General features: G+C 44.1%; 1 protein-coding gene across 1 annotated transcript in view; it reads right to left on the reverse strand.

The window, feature by feature from the left end:
- Nucleotides 1-14900, reverse strand: part of LOC144093605 (glycine receptor subunit alphaZ1-like) — a 185888-nt gene that overhangs the window by 6800 nt on the left and 164188 nt on the right. The window contains exons 6-7 of the mRNA XM_077627164.1: nucleotides 7447-7581; nucleotides 92-471 (exon numbers count right to left, since the gene is read on the reverse strand). Coding sequence (XP_077483290.1) covers nucleotides 92-471; nucleotides 7447-7581 — 515 coding nt within the window. The remainder of the gene's footprint in view (nucleotides 1-91; nucleotides 472-7446; nucleotides 7582-14900) is intronic.

A 14900-nucleotide genomic window follows, 5' to 3' on the forward strand; every position in this document is an offset into this window, starting at 1 on the left:
CGCGCCTTAGATTTTCACAAGCGTAGCATAGTTATGCTTGTTATCTGTAAACACTGCCCGTCTAGTACTTATTGTATGGCTGTATACTCACCACGACAAGGACGAGGTCTTGAGAGGCCTCGACGTCTCCAATAGACGCCGGTACGATTAGCTTACGACGTGCCAAGTACGACACGAATGTGAACTCTAGCACGGCGGCGAACACGAACATGGTGCACGTGCCCATCCACACGTCGAGTGCCTTCACGTACGACACAGGCGCCAGGTTGGCCTGGTGGTCCGAGCTCTCGGAGGAGATCGTCAGCAGCGTGGTGACGCCGAGCGTAATGCGAGCCGGTATGGCGTCCACGTCAAGCCAGAACGAAACCCAGGACACGACCACGATTAGCGTGGACGGCAGGTAGGACTGCACCAGGTGGTGGCCGATGGAGCGCTTCAGGTTCAGCTCAGCGCGCAAGCAGCTGTACTCGCCTGCGGATTGGGCGTAAAAAGAGACCGGTGCCTACTCTGAGTGCAGTTCATACCACACTACACATCACACTATGCATAGTCGCAGCGTTATAAATGCTGCTTACGTTGTTTTTCAGCATGAAATGCTTCGGCTCCCAATGTCAGCAAATTAATCAGAACGTCGCCTGAAAAGCGCGGTGAAACCAAAGCCGAAGAGGAGGACGAGCATTGCGCCGAACATTTAGCCTTACATATCCGAAATATTCCGCATCATTCTGTCCAAGTAGTACTCAACAAATAAATAATAGCTTCAACCCTGGGCTGGATTCCAGACAGGGGCGGCGCACTCAGAGCGGCGTTGTTTCCCAATATGCTCGGTCACCCAGACATAGCCGGAGCTTTTCTGAATCTTCGTTACATAGAACAACAGCCTTGCTGAGCCGCTGAATGCCTTACACATCCGCTATCCCCTCATACATCTTCATGCCACCACACACCTCAATCGCTCCCGCACACCGAAATTCCCGGAGAAATTGCACATATGTCAACAAAAAAGGCGCAGTCTGAAGCTTGATCATGGGGATCATATATCTCTCCGCGCCAAGGCGCATCTTTATCTGAACCGCGACTTCGCTGAACGCGGTGGTTCTCTATGGTGATCCATCATGCGGCTTGTCGAGATGCTAAGCAGTACCATCAGCATAAAAATATCACACGGATTCATACGAGTCTTTCTGTAGAGGTTGAAATCCTATAGCCTCAGGCGACATCTCGAGACCACGGCACAACAAAAAGGTGTGATCAGTGGCCTCTGGTTAAGCAGACAAGCAACAACTCACCGGCAATACCACAAAAGTTCACCAGGCGCGAAGCCAGAATTTGACAGGTAACGTCGAGGTATAAAGTTTAAAAGCGAATGTTTTTGCGCCAGACAGAAAACGCATCCGTACAACTCGCTTTACTACACTAGAGTCAACAAATCTAATGTAAAGCTGAGAAATAAGGAATGTTTCATACCCTTTGTCTTCTGCTTTCTAAAGAGGCCGAAAAAGTACTCTAAGTAAAAGTGAACAGTGAGAAAATTAACTGCTCCAGAAACCAACAAAAAAAAACGCCCCACACAGATCTCTCACGGTCATGTCAAGTCAGAGCGATTAGATGATGCAGATCACAAATCAGGCGCACTTTGAGCCGTTTTCAAAAAGAAAAACTGTGAAACAATATGTAGGACAAATGAGTGCACAAGGCCAGCTCCACTAGACTCTACAAGGAGAAAAAAGTTGTCTCTGCGCATTGATTCCTAATAGGAGCTCTAAACGAAGGTCAAGAAAATTTTTGAACTCTTTGTATAATTCTGCAATTTTTTTGTACCTTCTTGTATCACAACGCAGAACTTGCTATACATAGATAAGCTTTGCTACCAAAAGGTTGCAAACATAGGCTCGTACATAATTGGAGAGCTAACTGCCCGTCGAAGCCTGTGTTTGTCACGTAACAGACAGAGAATTGCGAGCCCGATTAAGGCAGTGTATAGCGAACCTGATGTAGGGAAACCCCGAGCTATTAGGACTGCTTTTTCAAACTGGTAGCCTCTGGTGCTGTGCGACGCATACAGTCGTCTTCATCATCATTCATCCGTGTTCTCCACGTCGCGATTGTTCGCAAGGACCCCTGAAGACCTCCATAGTATGTCTTGCAGTTACGCCGACGTTGTTGCTCGACGGAGCGGCGACTGCGGTTGCCGAACGAGGCGACAGTTCCACAATTCTGTGTGGCTCGTGCTGTGGCCACCTAATCTTAGGCACGATGGGAACGCTGGTAACGTGCGTCAGTACACACAAAAAGAAGGGATGATGCCGAACGTGCTGTCCAGCAAAGAAAATTGGTTGCTGGCAAAGGAACTTCATAGATCGCCACAATAATCTATAAGCCGTTGCTATACCTTTCCTGCAATGCAATAAATATTTAGATCTGCTCTGGACAGCAAGATAGCCTCTTAGTTTTCTTTACCTCTCGTACATCTCTGTACTTGAACACTTCGTTTGCCTTGTCATATTTCCGAATTAAACTACGCCTATCAAAGCAGAAATTAACTTCCCAAGAAAGAACGCCCCAAAGTTCTGACGACCAAGTTACAAATTAACTTCCTAATACCTCGTAAAACAGCCGTGCACTTAGTGAAGAGTCCTACTAAGCTACCTGTAAGATCTCAAGGTAGCTTGTTACGCACTTACTAAATAAACATTTCAAATAATAACACATTCATGACAAGCCTGGAATGAGTTGTATGCGATTTAGTCCTCTATACTGATAATTTCTTGCTTAATTTCTGGGCACTTTACTGGGGCTTTGGTTCCTTTTCCTCTATGTCTTGCTCCCTTTTCCTCCATGTCTCTAGATATTTTGCACCCATGTGTTTCAGAACCTCGGCCTCCTGTAGCTCTCGAAATATTTTGGCATCCGCTTGTGTTTCCGAGTATTTTTAGATCTTTAAAGAACGCCACTGACCTTACCTTACTTCATTTACAGCAGTTTGATGTGCATTGCAAGGTACAGCCACATGATCATGATTCCCAACTAACGCTGTGCTTTGCGGTGATACTTGTGACAACAAGCGCCACGAGAGCTTCGTGAGAAGATTCAGTCGAGGACAAAAGTGCCCAGAAGGCAGTCATGCTCGGCTGCGACGGTGGCTCATTGGCTAATTACAGGGCTCGGCTGCTGACCCGAAAGACGCGGGCTCGATCCCGGCCGCGGCGGTCGAATTTCGATGGAGGAGAAATTATAGAGACCCGTGAACACGAAACGTGACGAATAAGAGCTAACGCTCTTAATAATGCGACTAGGCTGATGCGAAGTGAGAAAAATTGGTTGCTATCAACCTCCGAGCTATTTAAATTCTTTTATAAACGCTCAATTCCATAGCTACATCGCATTTTACAGAAAAGAGGTGAAGACTCACAACACACAGAGAGCTGCGCTCTGTGTTTTGTGCGTGCTCGCTGTGCCGTCAAATGCGCTGTAGTTGTGGACTTCAAAATCCAGCTCCCTCTACATATTGCATTGTGGTAATTCATTTCTAGTACGAAGGCCTTTTGTGAGTGTGTTCATGTTCCTTTCCATTCGGTACCATTATTCGCAACAGCGCACTGCGTGTTGTGTGTCATCTATGTGCCGCCAAATGAGCTGCAGTTACAAGTCAGCAAACAACTCGCCAAACATAATGCATTGTGGAGCTCAGTTCAGGCCAGTTAATGTGATTGCTTATGATGTATCTTACAGGCATTCAAATTCCTGGTCTTTTGTAGTATCCTGATCTCTCGCTTTAAGGCCATGTTCCAAGACAACACCTGTGAAACGTCTAAAGTAATGCTTTTTTACGAGTGCAAGACATTGACGGTCAGCGCGGAATCCTTCCCTGTTGGGACGTAACAGCTGTCTTTGGTGTTCCTACAATTCTGCTGGCCAAAAGTCAAAATAAAACAGCTATCAGGTTTGCCTGCTGTGCAGCGCCTTTGGCATACGAGATGCCACACGAAAAAATGCCCGACAACAGTGAGGAGTTTCGCGTAAATCTACACCATCTTTCTAACAAATTATGCGGATGGAAATGGATATTTGAAAACGATGGTCACGAAACATGGGCGTGCTACGAGAATTATTTCACGTGAAATAGTCTGGCATTATAATCGCAGTAATATTTTAATACAAGTGTGCACGTTAGGCCAGGGACTCAGAAAATATTCAAGGAATTAGGAAACTTAACGACCCTTCCCCTCCAACTTTTTGCTTCCTCGCACATATTACATTCGTGCAAAGAAGCTTTCGTCCAGTGCTGATCCTTTGATTCAGAAATAACGCAAGGCTCATTTTTAGTGGCGTTTGTAACGCAGAGAGCAGCGGACGCATAACGCATGTTCTGTGCACCACGGCATATAAATCATCATTTTAAGGCGTCTACGCTGCCAGTCTTCCCCGCGTTGCCCCGGCGATCACACTGCGTCCATGATGGCTTCCTCCCAAATATGTACTCTTCACTGCTATTCCTTGGAAACGAAAGCCTGAAGTTACTGAAGTTATTGAAGTGTCGAAAAGCATGACTCCTGGCATTCTGTAGCTATAAAAATGTGGGTTCTGCATGAAGGTCTCTAAGTTGTTTTGAAAACTGTACACAGTGCCTATAAAATCTACAACATAATATATTCACTGTGTTGGATGTTTCGGAACCGAAGCCGAACGTACTGCGCTGGTTTAAAAGAGCACACGAAACACAACATACTACTTGTGGGAAGACGGCGACTGAAAACTCGGAACATCTTGCGCACGAAAGTTGGGAAATCCTAGGATCTAAAGCCAGCTGCAGACAACATGGCATGAGTTATGGAATTCTGGAGACATTCAGTTTTCTAGCACCCACTGTTTTCTAGCCTGCGTGCAGTATATGTAAAATCTACCGAACTACAACGGCCTTCCTCACCTCTTCCTAAGAAGATATTTACAGTTGCGACTTCCTCGTGAACAATGAGTATATGTGGCCATTCACAATGCATAAGTACCAGTCGCATTTATCAATTATTTTTTACTTGGGAATCACAAGCTGCTTTGTGTTTTCCTACTGGATTTTGAGCGGGAACTCCTGCAAACTTGTACCACTCAATTCGGGAATTCTCACTACATAGTGATTGCCGGCAGGGAAGCATTTACGGTTTAGTGAAGTCCTGAGGAGAACTAAGCGGTAGCAATAAAATGTGACATTTGCGAACGCGCCATCTATTTATGTTTGAAACTATTAGCGTGTTTAATATCCGTTTTTGGCATTGAACTTAAGCAAATCAAGCCATCTCACATAAACAATTCGAACTACTGAAATGCAAAAACCATGGCGCATTACACCCCTGTCGTCTCCCACGAGACTGATCCCGTATTAAGCTTCTCATGAGGAGCTTAAAGGGAAGGAATAGAAGCCATGATAAAAGTAGATGTTGGTTTTCATCAGCGGCATTCGCATCTCGTCATGCGGACCTGGAGGCAAGCAGGAGCCACTTCCAAGTTGTGCGACGCGTCTTGTGGCCTTAATTTAGATTCTGTATGACTGGTTATTTTTCCTTGAAGTCAACCTTATGAGTCTATTTCCCATCAGAATGAGAAAAAGGGGACGGGCGATCAGGTTTCTATATATTTTTGCGTCTGTCTTTCTAACCTGATCCTGCAATTTTCTCTGCCCCAGTCTGGCACTCTGGGCGGAAACGCAACACGTCACGCCTACTTCAAGGAGGAGGCGAATGCCCCACTACGCCTATTCATTCTCAAATGCCGCTATACACTACAGCCTGTGGATACCGCTCATTGCTCAGCAGTCGATATTGCGTTGTGTCCGAAAATGGATGAGAGAACCAGTTGTGTACATGATTTGTATACGGAAAGTAAATTAAATTTCGCACGAGCTGATGTTTTAACACTTTTTACACTTGTATTCACTGAAATCCTGCACAGTGGTGCATCCACGCGTCACCGTCCCAGGAATACGCTCGCGCACGGTCACACCATATATACACGAAGGACTAAGGAACATTTAATTACAGTTCAAAGAGGCTACCTCGTTCCCTGTATTTGTACCTCCAACTCTTGCGCATTTGCACCAGGCACAGTGCAACGAAGGGACGCCTGAAAATATGAACTCTGGTTATTAACTATGCACTTTGAAATTACCCGGCATGTGTGTGAGCGGCTTCTTAGCAGCAGGTTTATGAATACATTAAACAACTCAATGGAAGGCAAATTTATGGCCCCGACTAGCCTACACACTGGAAACTCCTTTATAGTCATTGCATTTGGTATAATTAAAACTAATCTTTGTTCATCAGCGATGTACACCAGGCCAAATCTTTAACAGGCGCGCTTTTGCAACCCTAATTGCACCTTTTAAAAGGCTTATCTCGGTTAAACCTTTGGCATATTCACGATTTAATTTGACGAATGTGGTGAAATTTGGTGGTAAATTTTTTCCATGTTATGCTTATGTGGAGTAAATGCCTGATTAATTAAAAAATATCAGAAATATTCATCATCTACGGTTACGAAGATTCAAAACTAGCGGCACACGTAGCAATGGTTCTGGTTCATCTCGCTTCTTCCTCTGGGTAAACCACTTCTACTCCCATGCTAGACAAGTCGTTTACCCAGAGAAAGCCCCACTGCGCCACCAGAACCATTGCTGCGTATCGCCCTTATTTTGGCACTTCGTAACCGTAGACGATTAATGTTACTAATAATTTTTACTTAGCCAGGCAATCACTACACTCAAGGATATTATAAAGAAAAATGGACCACGAAATTCTACCACATGCGTTGAATTACAGCATGAATATGCCAGCGGTTTAGAAAGGAGAAGCCTTTTACAAGGTGAATTCTTTTATGGAAAAATCACGCCAGTAAGATTTAGCCGGGTGTACACTCTCTGTGAAAAGTATACAGCACAAGGTGTTTGCTTTCGAGGCCTTCAGCGTGTCTGGTTTTGCGTACTCAGCGGCCGTAATCTCTCCAACGATAAATGGCTTGGAGCCCTCAATCCTCCAAGTTTTGGATCGCTAAATGTTCTAGGAAGCCCCCCCCCCCCCCCCCCCCCCCCCCCCGAACTATGAACAGTGTGGATTGGTAACAGGTTATGATATAATGAAACCGCTAGGGATCTATTCCAAGAAAGGTGACACGCAGCCGATTTTAGCAGCTGATATTACCATATTGTTACACTACATCATTGATATCGCGCGTTCTGAAGTGGCACTGATGTGGTATGTTATTCACTGTGGTCCACTACGGGTGCGTTTATGCCTGACAAGGCCTGCTTTCGAAAGGCCTCGGACACGTGATGGCATATCAGTTACTGTAACCGAACAAATTGCAGTTGCACGCTCCAACAATAAATGGTTTGAAATGCGCGAATCTTTCTGTGATAACGTTGCGTGTGCGAAAGCGTCACGCCGTAGAAATACTCACCGATCTGAAAAGCGCCGCTGCATTTTGTAAGGCTTATCTGCTGCAGCTCGAACTGCGCCATCTTCAGTCCACTGTACATGGTGACAGCTTCTGCATTTCCCCACTGCAGCTCCACTTCTTTGGTCGTCTTTGAAACTACAAAGAGCGAAATTGAGTTAGGGGCTGGGCATCTCCAAGCGACCACCAGTTGACAATCGCGCAACAATTTTGTGAGAACAAAACACGCATTTTATTTAGAACAATAAACATATCTTTTTATTTAACGGTTTCAAAGAGAAGCACGTCAAAGCAATGTTTTTCTAGCACCGATAACATTTTGTCATCATTTTGCTTCCGTCACAACAAGCAGCGACAGAAATGCGACAAAAGCAACGCGGTTAAGTGTCACAAGACGTTGTGGTGTGTATGAAAACAGTGTCGAGTGTGAGCAGAAAGAATACTTTTGCCTTACGAGAAAACTCATCTCAAAAGCACTTCACACTCACTGGAGACCGGCTTGCAGTGTCGTTCTGGGCTTTAAAGACACTCTACCGGTAGACAGGCACTTCTTTTTTAGCGACCAGTAACAGACGGCGGAGGCGTCTGCGCCGCTTTGATTGCCTCGGCACCAATTTCAGCCCGCTGTCCAAATAGCACTGAAGTGCCGTAATTTTCCGCCCGTCCTCGACGCACAGGGACTCGAAGCAGAAGAAAATTGAGTTGCCGCACAGAAAAAAGTTCACCAGTAGTGACGTAAGCCTTGCTAAAAAATCTCTATATACCGATATTGAAGGCTGAGCACCTCACTGAAAAAAAAAAAAACACGAAAAGGAAATGAAATTGCTTCATGCGGAGTCTAAGTCAAAGATCAGAACGCTGAAAGGTTTGAACGACAAAAAAAGTAAGGCAGAAGCAGAAAAAGAAACACCGATTAAGTGTGACGTAGATCTCCAAGACACTCGTAATTTTGTTTCGAAAGAGAAATCAATCACGAGAACCTTAACGACACTAAAGGCTTGTCTTCTTAGTAACGGACGTTTCCACATTAGTGACCCTGCTGACAGGAAATTCCTTTTCATTAACAGCAATTCGAAAGCACAAAAATTGAAGACACAACGGAGGCTAGACACGTATTTTGATACAGGCCGGGACATTTCTATTTGCACAGAATGTACGGGAAAGCGTCTGGTCACAAAAATCGTTCAGGACGGACTTCACTGAATGGAGGTTACTAGTGTAGAGTGAAAGAGATAGCAAAGCTGTTCAAAGTAGTCTCACAGTGATGAGGTGCGGATCAGTTATACCGACGCATGTGACTTTACAATCTTGGACTTGGTTACTTAAGTAGCGTTAATTTTTAATGTTTCATGTTATCGGTGCGGATAGAGAAAAATTGAACTTCTTCAGCAGTGTTCATCGAACAGAGACATATTTCAGAAATAAATTTAGAACTTCTCGCCAAACTTAAGATGCACTAGATGCACATAGGGGAAGGTTACAGCTGCGAAATTGTAGGATACAAATACGCGTGGCATGAATTTGGGGCTGGTAAAAGCTAGAACTCAATAAATAGGAAAATAGTTGCCTCAACTTCCAGAGTAGTTATGCGAGTTTCCGCCACGTGAGGCGCTAATGGTCTCGTCGAGCCACTAGACGCGGCCAGAAACTAACGCAAGTTAGGCATGCAAGACTACTTGTTGTCACCAGAATGGCTATGTGAGCTTAGTAATAAAAGAAAAAGAAAGCTAGGTTAACTTGCCGGCTTCGTCAATTGGAAAATTACTTTGTGCAGGTTAGCGTGACCTGGGAAGTCGCGGAATATAAATAGGATGGGTGTTGTTGTTATGGAAATGTGTTCGTTCGTCCATCTGCCTTTGACACTCTGTGCTTCTGCGACACGTGCTTTGGCATTGTGAACGTTTGTGTCGCTACCTTTATTCGTGACAAAAGTGGGAATGAGCCTCACACAGCGCATAAAATAATATGCGCAACGAGAACCAACATTGGTTTATAAAAAGGCTTTAAGTTGTGATTGGATCCTTATAAGCAATACATTACCTTGCTGCAAACACTGATAAATATCGTCAAGTTGATATAGTTTTCTCAGATTTCTGGAAAGTGCTCCACTGCGTGTCCGACTTTAAAATCCGCTATAAATTTCGTAGCCATGATTGTTCTGGGAATACAGCGCAGTGGATGAAACGTTGTCTATCCGATAGATGTCACTTTTTCCACTTCAAAGGGCTGTCGGGCCGCCGCGGTGGCTGAGTGGTTACGGCGCTCGGCTGCTGGCCCGAAAGACGCGGATTTGAACCCGGGCCGCGGCGGTCGAATTTCGATGAAAGCGAAATTCTAGAGGCCCGTGTACTGTGCGATGTCAGTGCACGTTAAAGAACCCCAGATGGTCGAAATTTCCGGAGACCTTCATTACGGCGTCTCTATATAGCCTGAGTCGCTTTGGGGCGTTAAACCCCATAAACCAAACCAACCCAATCAAATGACTGTCTAAGCGTTGTTGGATGCGCTTCAAGCTACCACGTTCTTATCAATTATTTTTTTTCGCTTTATACGTAATATATTTATAATTTCAACGCTACCATCCAGATGGTCGTAGTGTATACCATTAACAAAGTAATTAATAACCGGATGTCCAAGTTAAGCTCGCAAAACCATTTACAGAAGTAACAGAATAGTGACAAGCATCGAGGATAATGCTCAGACTAAAGAAAATTGTTTGGCTATATAAAAAAAAAGCTTTATTTCTTCTTGTTAGATACCGCATGCCGAAATAAAAAAATTTAGACGAGTATAACTATCAGCACATAATTCTATCCTGCGTCCTAACATTACGTAGCTTGTATTGCATATAAGGCATTTTCAGAGCTTTGTACACACAGATTTTCCCTCAGGATTGCTTCTCGCGAGACCAAACTGCTGGCGTGGACGACACTCATACGTTCTGCTCTAGAGTATGCTAATACTGCTCGGTTCCCTCATAGAGAAGCTAAATTAGAAATCATTCAAAAGATCCATATAAAGAAGTAAAGTTGATTTGATTCATCTACAAGGCTCTTGAAGACAGGCGGCCTTTCAACAATTAGCGATAGACACAAATCATTGCGCCTTCAGTTTCTTTTTCTTTTTTACTATTACTCCTCGAATAGATGCCACCAAACATTTGTTCTCGTCTAATTTCCTTCCTCACCCAACTGTAAGAGAGAGGAAGAGACTTCCTCATCATGCATTTCGATCTATTGAGGTAGGCTGTTACTAGCGCTGCAGCGTTGATGTGTTGCCTCATTCTATTTTGTGTTCCCATAAATATTGCATCCTCTTTCATCTCGAATTGTTTTATATGTGTATACCTCGTCTCCTGACTGACATTCGGCAATTGTAGCTATTTTCAAGGTACTGCACAAGCCTAACATGTGCTGATTCATCGTTTCTGCTGCTGCCAAAAGCTGTGACTGTAACCGTGTTTTTCTATTTTTTCGGGATTATGTTGCAGACAACAGATGTAACTTTCTGATTCTTGAAACATGTTTACGGTTATTTCGCATGACTTGCGCAAATTGGGTCCCAAACCCTGCCACAGCCTCTTTAGAGGCTAGTAAATTATGCCGGAGCAAATAAATAAAATAAGTATAAACCACGATGTTTCGCCTACTGCTGTGCCACATAAAAAAGCAAACAGCTTAAGAGCGCTCGCATACGCAGGGCGCGTACAACGCATACAGACGTGAAGAGCTGCTGTTCTCCTCATCGCAATTGAAAGCACATTGCGTACGAACAGCAAGCGAATATCCCAAAGCAACGCAAAAAGCGTATAAACTGATAGGCTGTTGTTCACATAATCAGGAGAGTTCAGCATGCTTGTTAGGAGAGGGCCCAAAAAAGCAAAGTGCCAACGTGATCTACGACGTAGAGAAGCAAATCAATGTGCAATTTTTTTGTCGTGCGATTGAAGACGGAAGTTCGAACATGAAAGGAAATAAACAACTTACGCAGTGGTGATTAAGGTCACCGTGAATCTGTAGTGCTTATGCCACCTACAGTGTTTACCGAATAGAAAGGCAGAATACTATTTGATGGCAATCTGCAAGTGAGGTTGTTGATTAATCGTAACCATGACAGAAAATGGCGAGCACAAACCGGCCAAGAAAAAGACGGCATATAGTCGTCTCTTCTTTTCTCCTGTTTTTACGTGTTGTTTTTACTCGTGTGTGCATGAAAACTAAATCCACAAACAAAACACACCAAACAACTAACGTTTTTTTCTTGAGACAAGGATGAGGCAGTCGCAAAGAACTGCTCCAAGAGGTCGTTATGCTGAAATAGAATTTAACACAGGGTTCATGAAGCGAAGTAGCAGGAAGCGGATTGCACAAAGCCATGTTTTGCTGACGGCCGAATGTCCAGATCTTAAATACGTGAGACTGTATAGCCTCGGGCACTTCACTATTCTCTCGACCACATGGTTTCATCGCGTGAGGAAGGAAGTCTGATATCTTATTTATTTATTTTAGCTGCAGGAAGAGTAAAGCTCTCTGCAAATAGATGCGCCCTCTAGACAGCCCACCTCCACTAAGGGTCTCTGCAAATAGGTGCGCCCTTCAGACAGCCCTTCTTCGCTTCATCTTTGATTCTTTTCATCTCGCTTCGGGAGTTTTCATTTTAATGAAAGCGCTCGAACGATTGCCCGGTGGCTGACGATTTTACAAATCTCCCTCATGGCCAAAGTTAGAGCCTTTAGCTTTGAATTTGCCTCTCCAGGTTTATATATGCATTCTACCCAGCCAGTATCATTTTTCTGCAGCGCTTTTCGAAACGAGGTTATTTAATTTATGAGCTTCGATGTTAATGACTTGTTTTTCGTCACTTTGTGGCTGTTGCCTATAAAATTGTCAAAAATGGCGTCCAATGCAGTAGTTTTGTTAATTAGGCATATTATTTTTTTTCATTTAAATGGCATGCTAACCATTAATTGCGTGCCTCCAGCTAGTCAGCCATGACAATGTTTTTTGTCTTCATAAAACTGGCTTTCCATGACCACTGGCACTAGCTACATAAAATATATCAGGAAGGAAGCCCGGGGCACCCCTCGATTTCTAATGTAGGAATACCTGAAACGTAATAGGAACCCCGATATGCTTATTTGCATTCAGAGATTGGTTCCAGTACGGACAGTAAGGGGGAGGGGCAGGTAATTTCAGCACATACCGGAACTTATTCGCGTCCTGTGGTAATTTTCGGAATACCATGCATTGTGCTTAACCTCCGCCAACGTCAAAGCGCTAAAAGTCACTGCTGCCGAAAAGCTTTGAGCCAGCTCCAGTGAAATATGCGCATAGCACCTTTGCTCTGCAAATGAACTATGGCGTCGACATTACCGGTCCTATTGTGCGGAGAGAACACGTGAAGTGCTAAGCGACGTATTGTTTGGTTGCTGTCTGCGGTCGCATACAGTGGGGCCTGCACTGTGCCGACGCTAAAGAGTCTACTGATTTACTCCCGGCATGGCTAAGCACCACCATAAGAAATGCCTGTACCTGCTAACAATAGGCAATTGTGTCTCGAAAATCTGCACGTATGCGGCAGTGCCACTGCAAAGCCTTTCATAATTTCATTTGTCATTGCATTGTTTGAGTGAAGCAAGTATGAGGCAAGGCGCTCTCTCTGCAACCCAATTCATTGAAAGTGGGCAAGAACGTTCTTTGTCATGAGTCATCCGCCCAATGGGGTTTATTCTGCGCTTTGCTGCGTGGTGCGGTGTGCATTGGAAGCATTCTTTTGCAGATGAGGGAAACTGCCGTCCTCAGCCTTCCGAAAGCAAGGACTTCCACGGATGCTGGAAGTTCGCGGCACGGCTTAGGGACAAACCTCCCGGGCAATAATTATTTTGGCTTGGTGTATATTTTTGCATCACCTACATTGCTTATTTTTACAGTTCATGCTTTGTCTAGTAAAGTAGCACTGTGCACATGTTTCGAATTTTGTACACCGGTCGGCTGCGTTTGCGTTCCCCGTATGACTCTTTGAGAACAGCGCTACACCATCTCCCTGTTCAAGTTTGTGTTCAGCCCATGCCACCATTCTTTATGTAATGCGTCGCTGAATGACTCTATCAATTAAATATATTTTATTTGTGACAGACAGTGAGGGATAAAGGTAGCTTTGTGTTTTCGTTCTTGAAAAGAACAAATATTTGGGCCGCCTATAAACGAGGCGTCGCAACAGAGGAACCTCTGTATACAGATCCTGCTGACTCCAGGCTGCCTGCAGGGAAATGGTGGGCGCAGCTTACGCAGGCCACGATTCATTAGAGACCACTGGCAGAGGCCTTTTTACCCCAGTGGACATAGTTGGCCTGATGATGATGACACTCTGCGAAGAGCACGAGCGCACAAACTCCTCTTTCTCCGTAACCCTGGTGTGATTGTGATTGGCTCATGGCTACTTCGAAGTACAGACAAAGTGTCTGGTCTTAAAGGTGAACTGCAGAAACACATTATTTCTCAGTATAATAAGGTTGAAGTAGACGAATTCGCTCCTGGTTTTAATGCAACACGTTTCAGGAATGAACTGTATAAACAGACACGTACAGTTTAAATACAACTTCACCGCTCTTTCGAAGTGCTGTTGCATCCCTATGGCTAAGCCTTCAAGGCGGGATGCAGCGCAACAGATGCGATCTTCTACAGCGCAACGTTTTTAGACTTTTATCGCAATCTATTCTAAAGCTATTCAAGGGCCTGTCCACAGAGTTTCTTTCTGAGCAGCGAAAGAAAAAGCGAAAAATTCGAGTTTATTAAAGGACTGCCTGTGCGTGAAGCGCGCGTGTTGTGAAGAGACGCCTTCGCACGCACCCACGGCGCAAGGCGAGAATTCGTCAGTAGAGGGAATGTATGTTTTAAAGCATCGTTTTCCACATTTTATTCCATGAAAGTATTGCCGACGGAAACAGAATGCAAATCTTGTGTGATGAATGTTTTTCACAGTTTAAATTCTGAGGCTTTCGTAGCATGAATGAAGTTGAACATTTTAGTTCTTGAAGTGAAACTGCACTGTTATAAAACTTTCACACCAATTTCTATTGTTTGAGCTTCCTAAGTAAATTAACTTCTTAGGAAGACTATCCTCCTGATACATAGCAGCGATCACTTTATTTCATTCTTTTCTGCCAAGATATTGTGACGAAACTAAGTGTTGGCTTATATTGTGCACTTTTGATTGTTTCTCTCCTAGAAAGGTAAATATAAAAGTGCCCTCGTACTACAAAGCAAGGGAGACCTTGCAAGAAGATACTTACGAAATTATTATAGATTAACATATTGTTAGCAAAGCTCAGTAAAATAGTATAGACATTCGTATAACGGTCTATTTAACAACAATGGAAAACTGTTTTTGCAACATTAAAAATCTTGGTATTCCGGCAAAACAGAAGCTAACAATCTTACCAGAGCAATTATATTATC

The sequence above is a fragment of the Amblyomma americanum genome, chromosome 6 (genome assembly GCF_052857255.1).
Source record: "Amblyomma americanum isolate KBUSLIRL-KWMA chromosome 6, ASM5285725v1, whole genome shotgun sequence".
Lineage (NCBI taxonomy): Eukaryota > Metazoa > Arthropoda > Arachnida > Ixodida > Ixodidae > Amblyomma > Amblyomma americanum.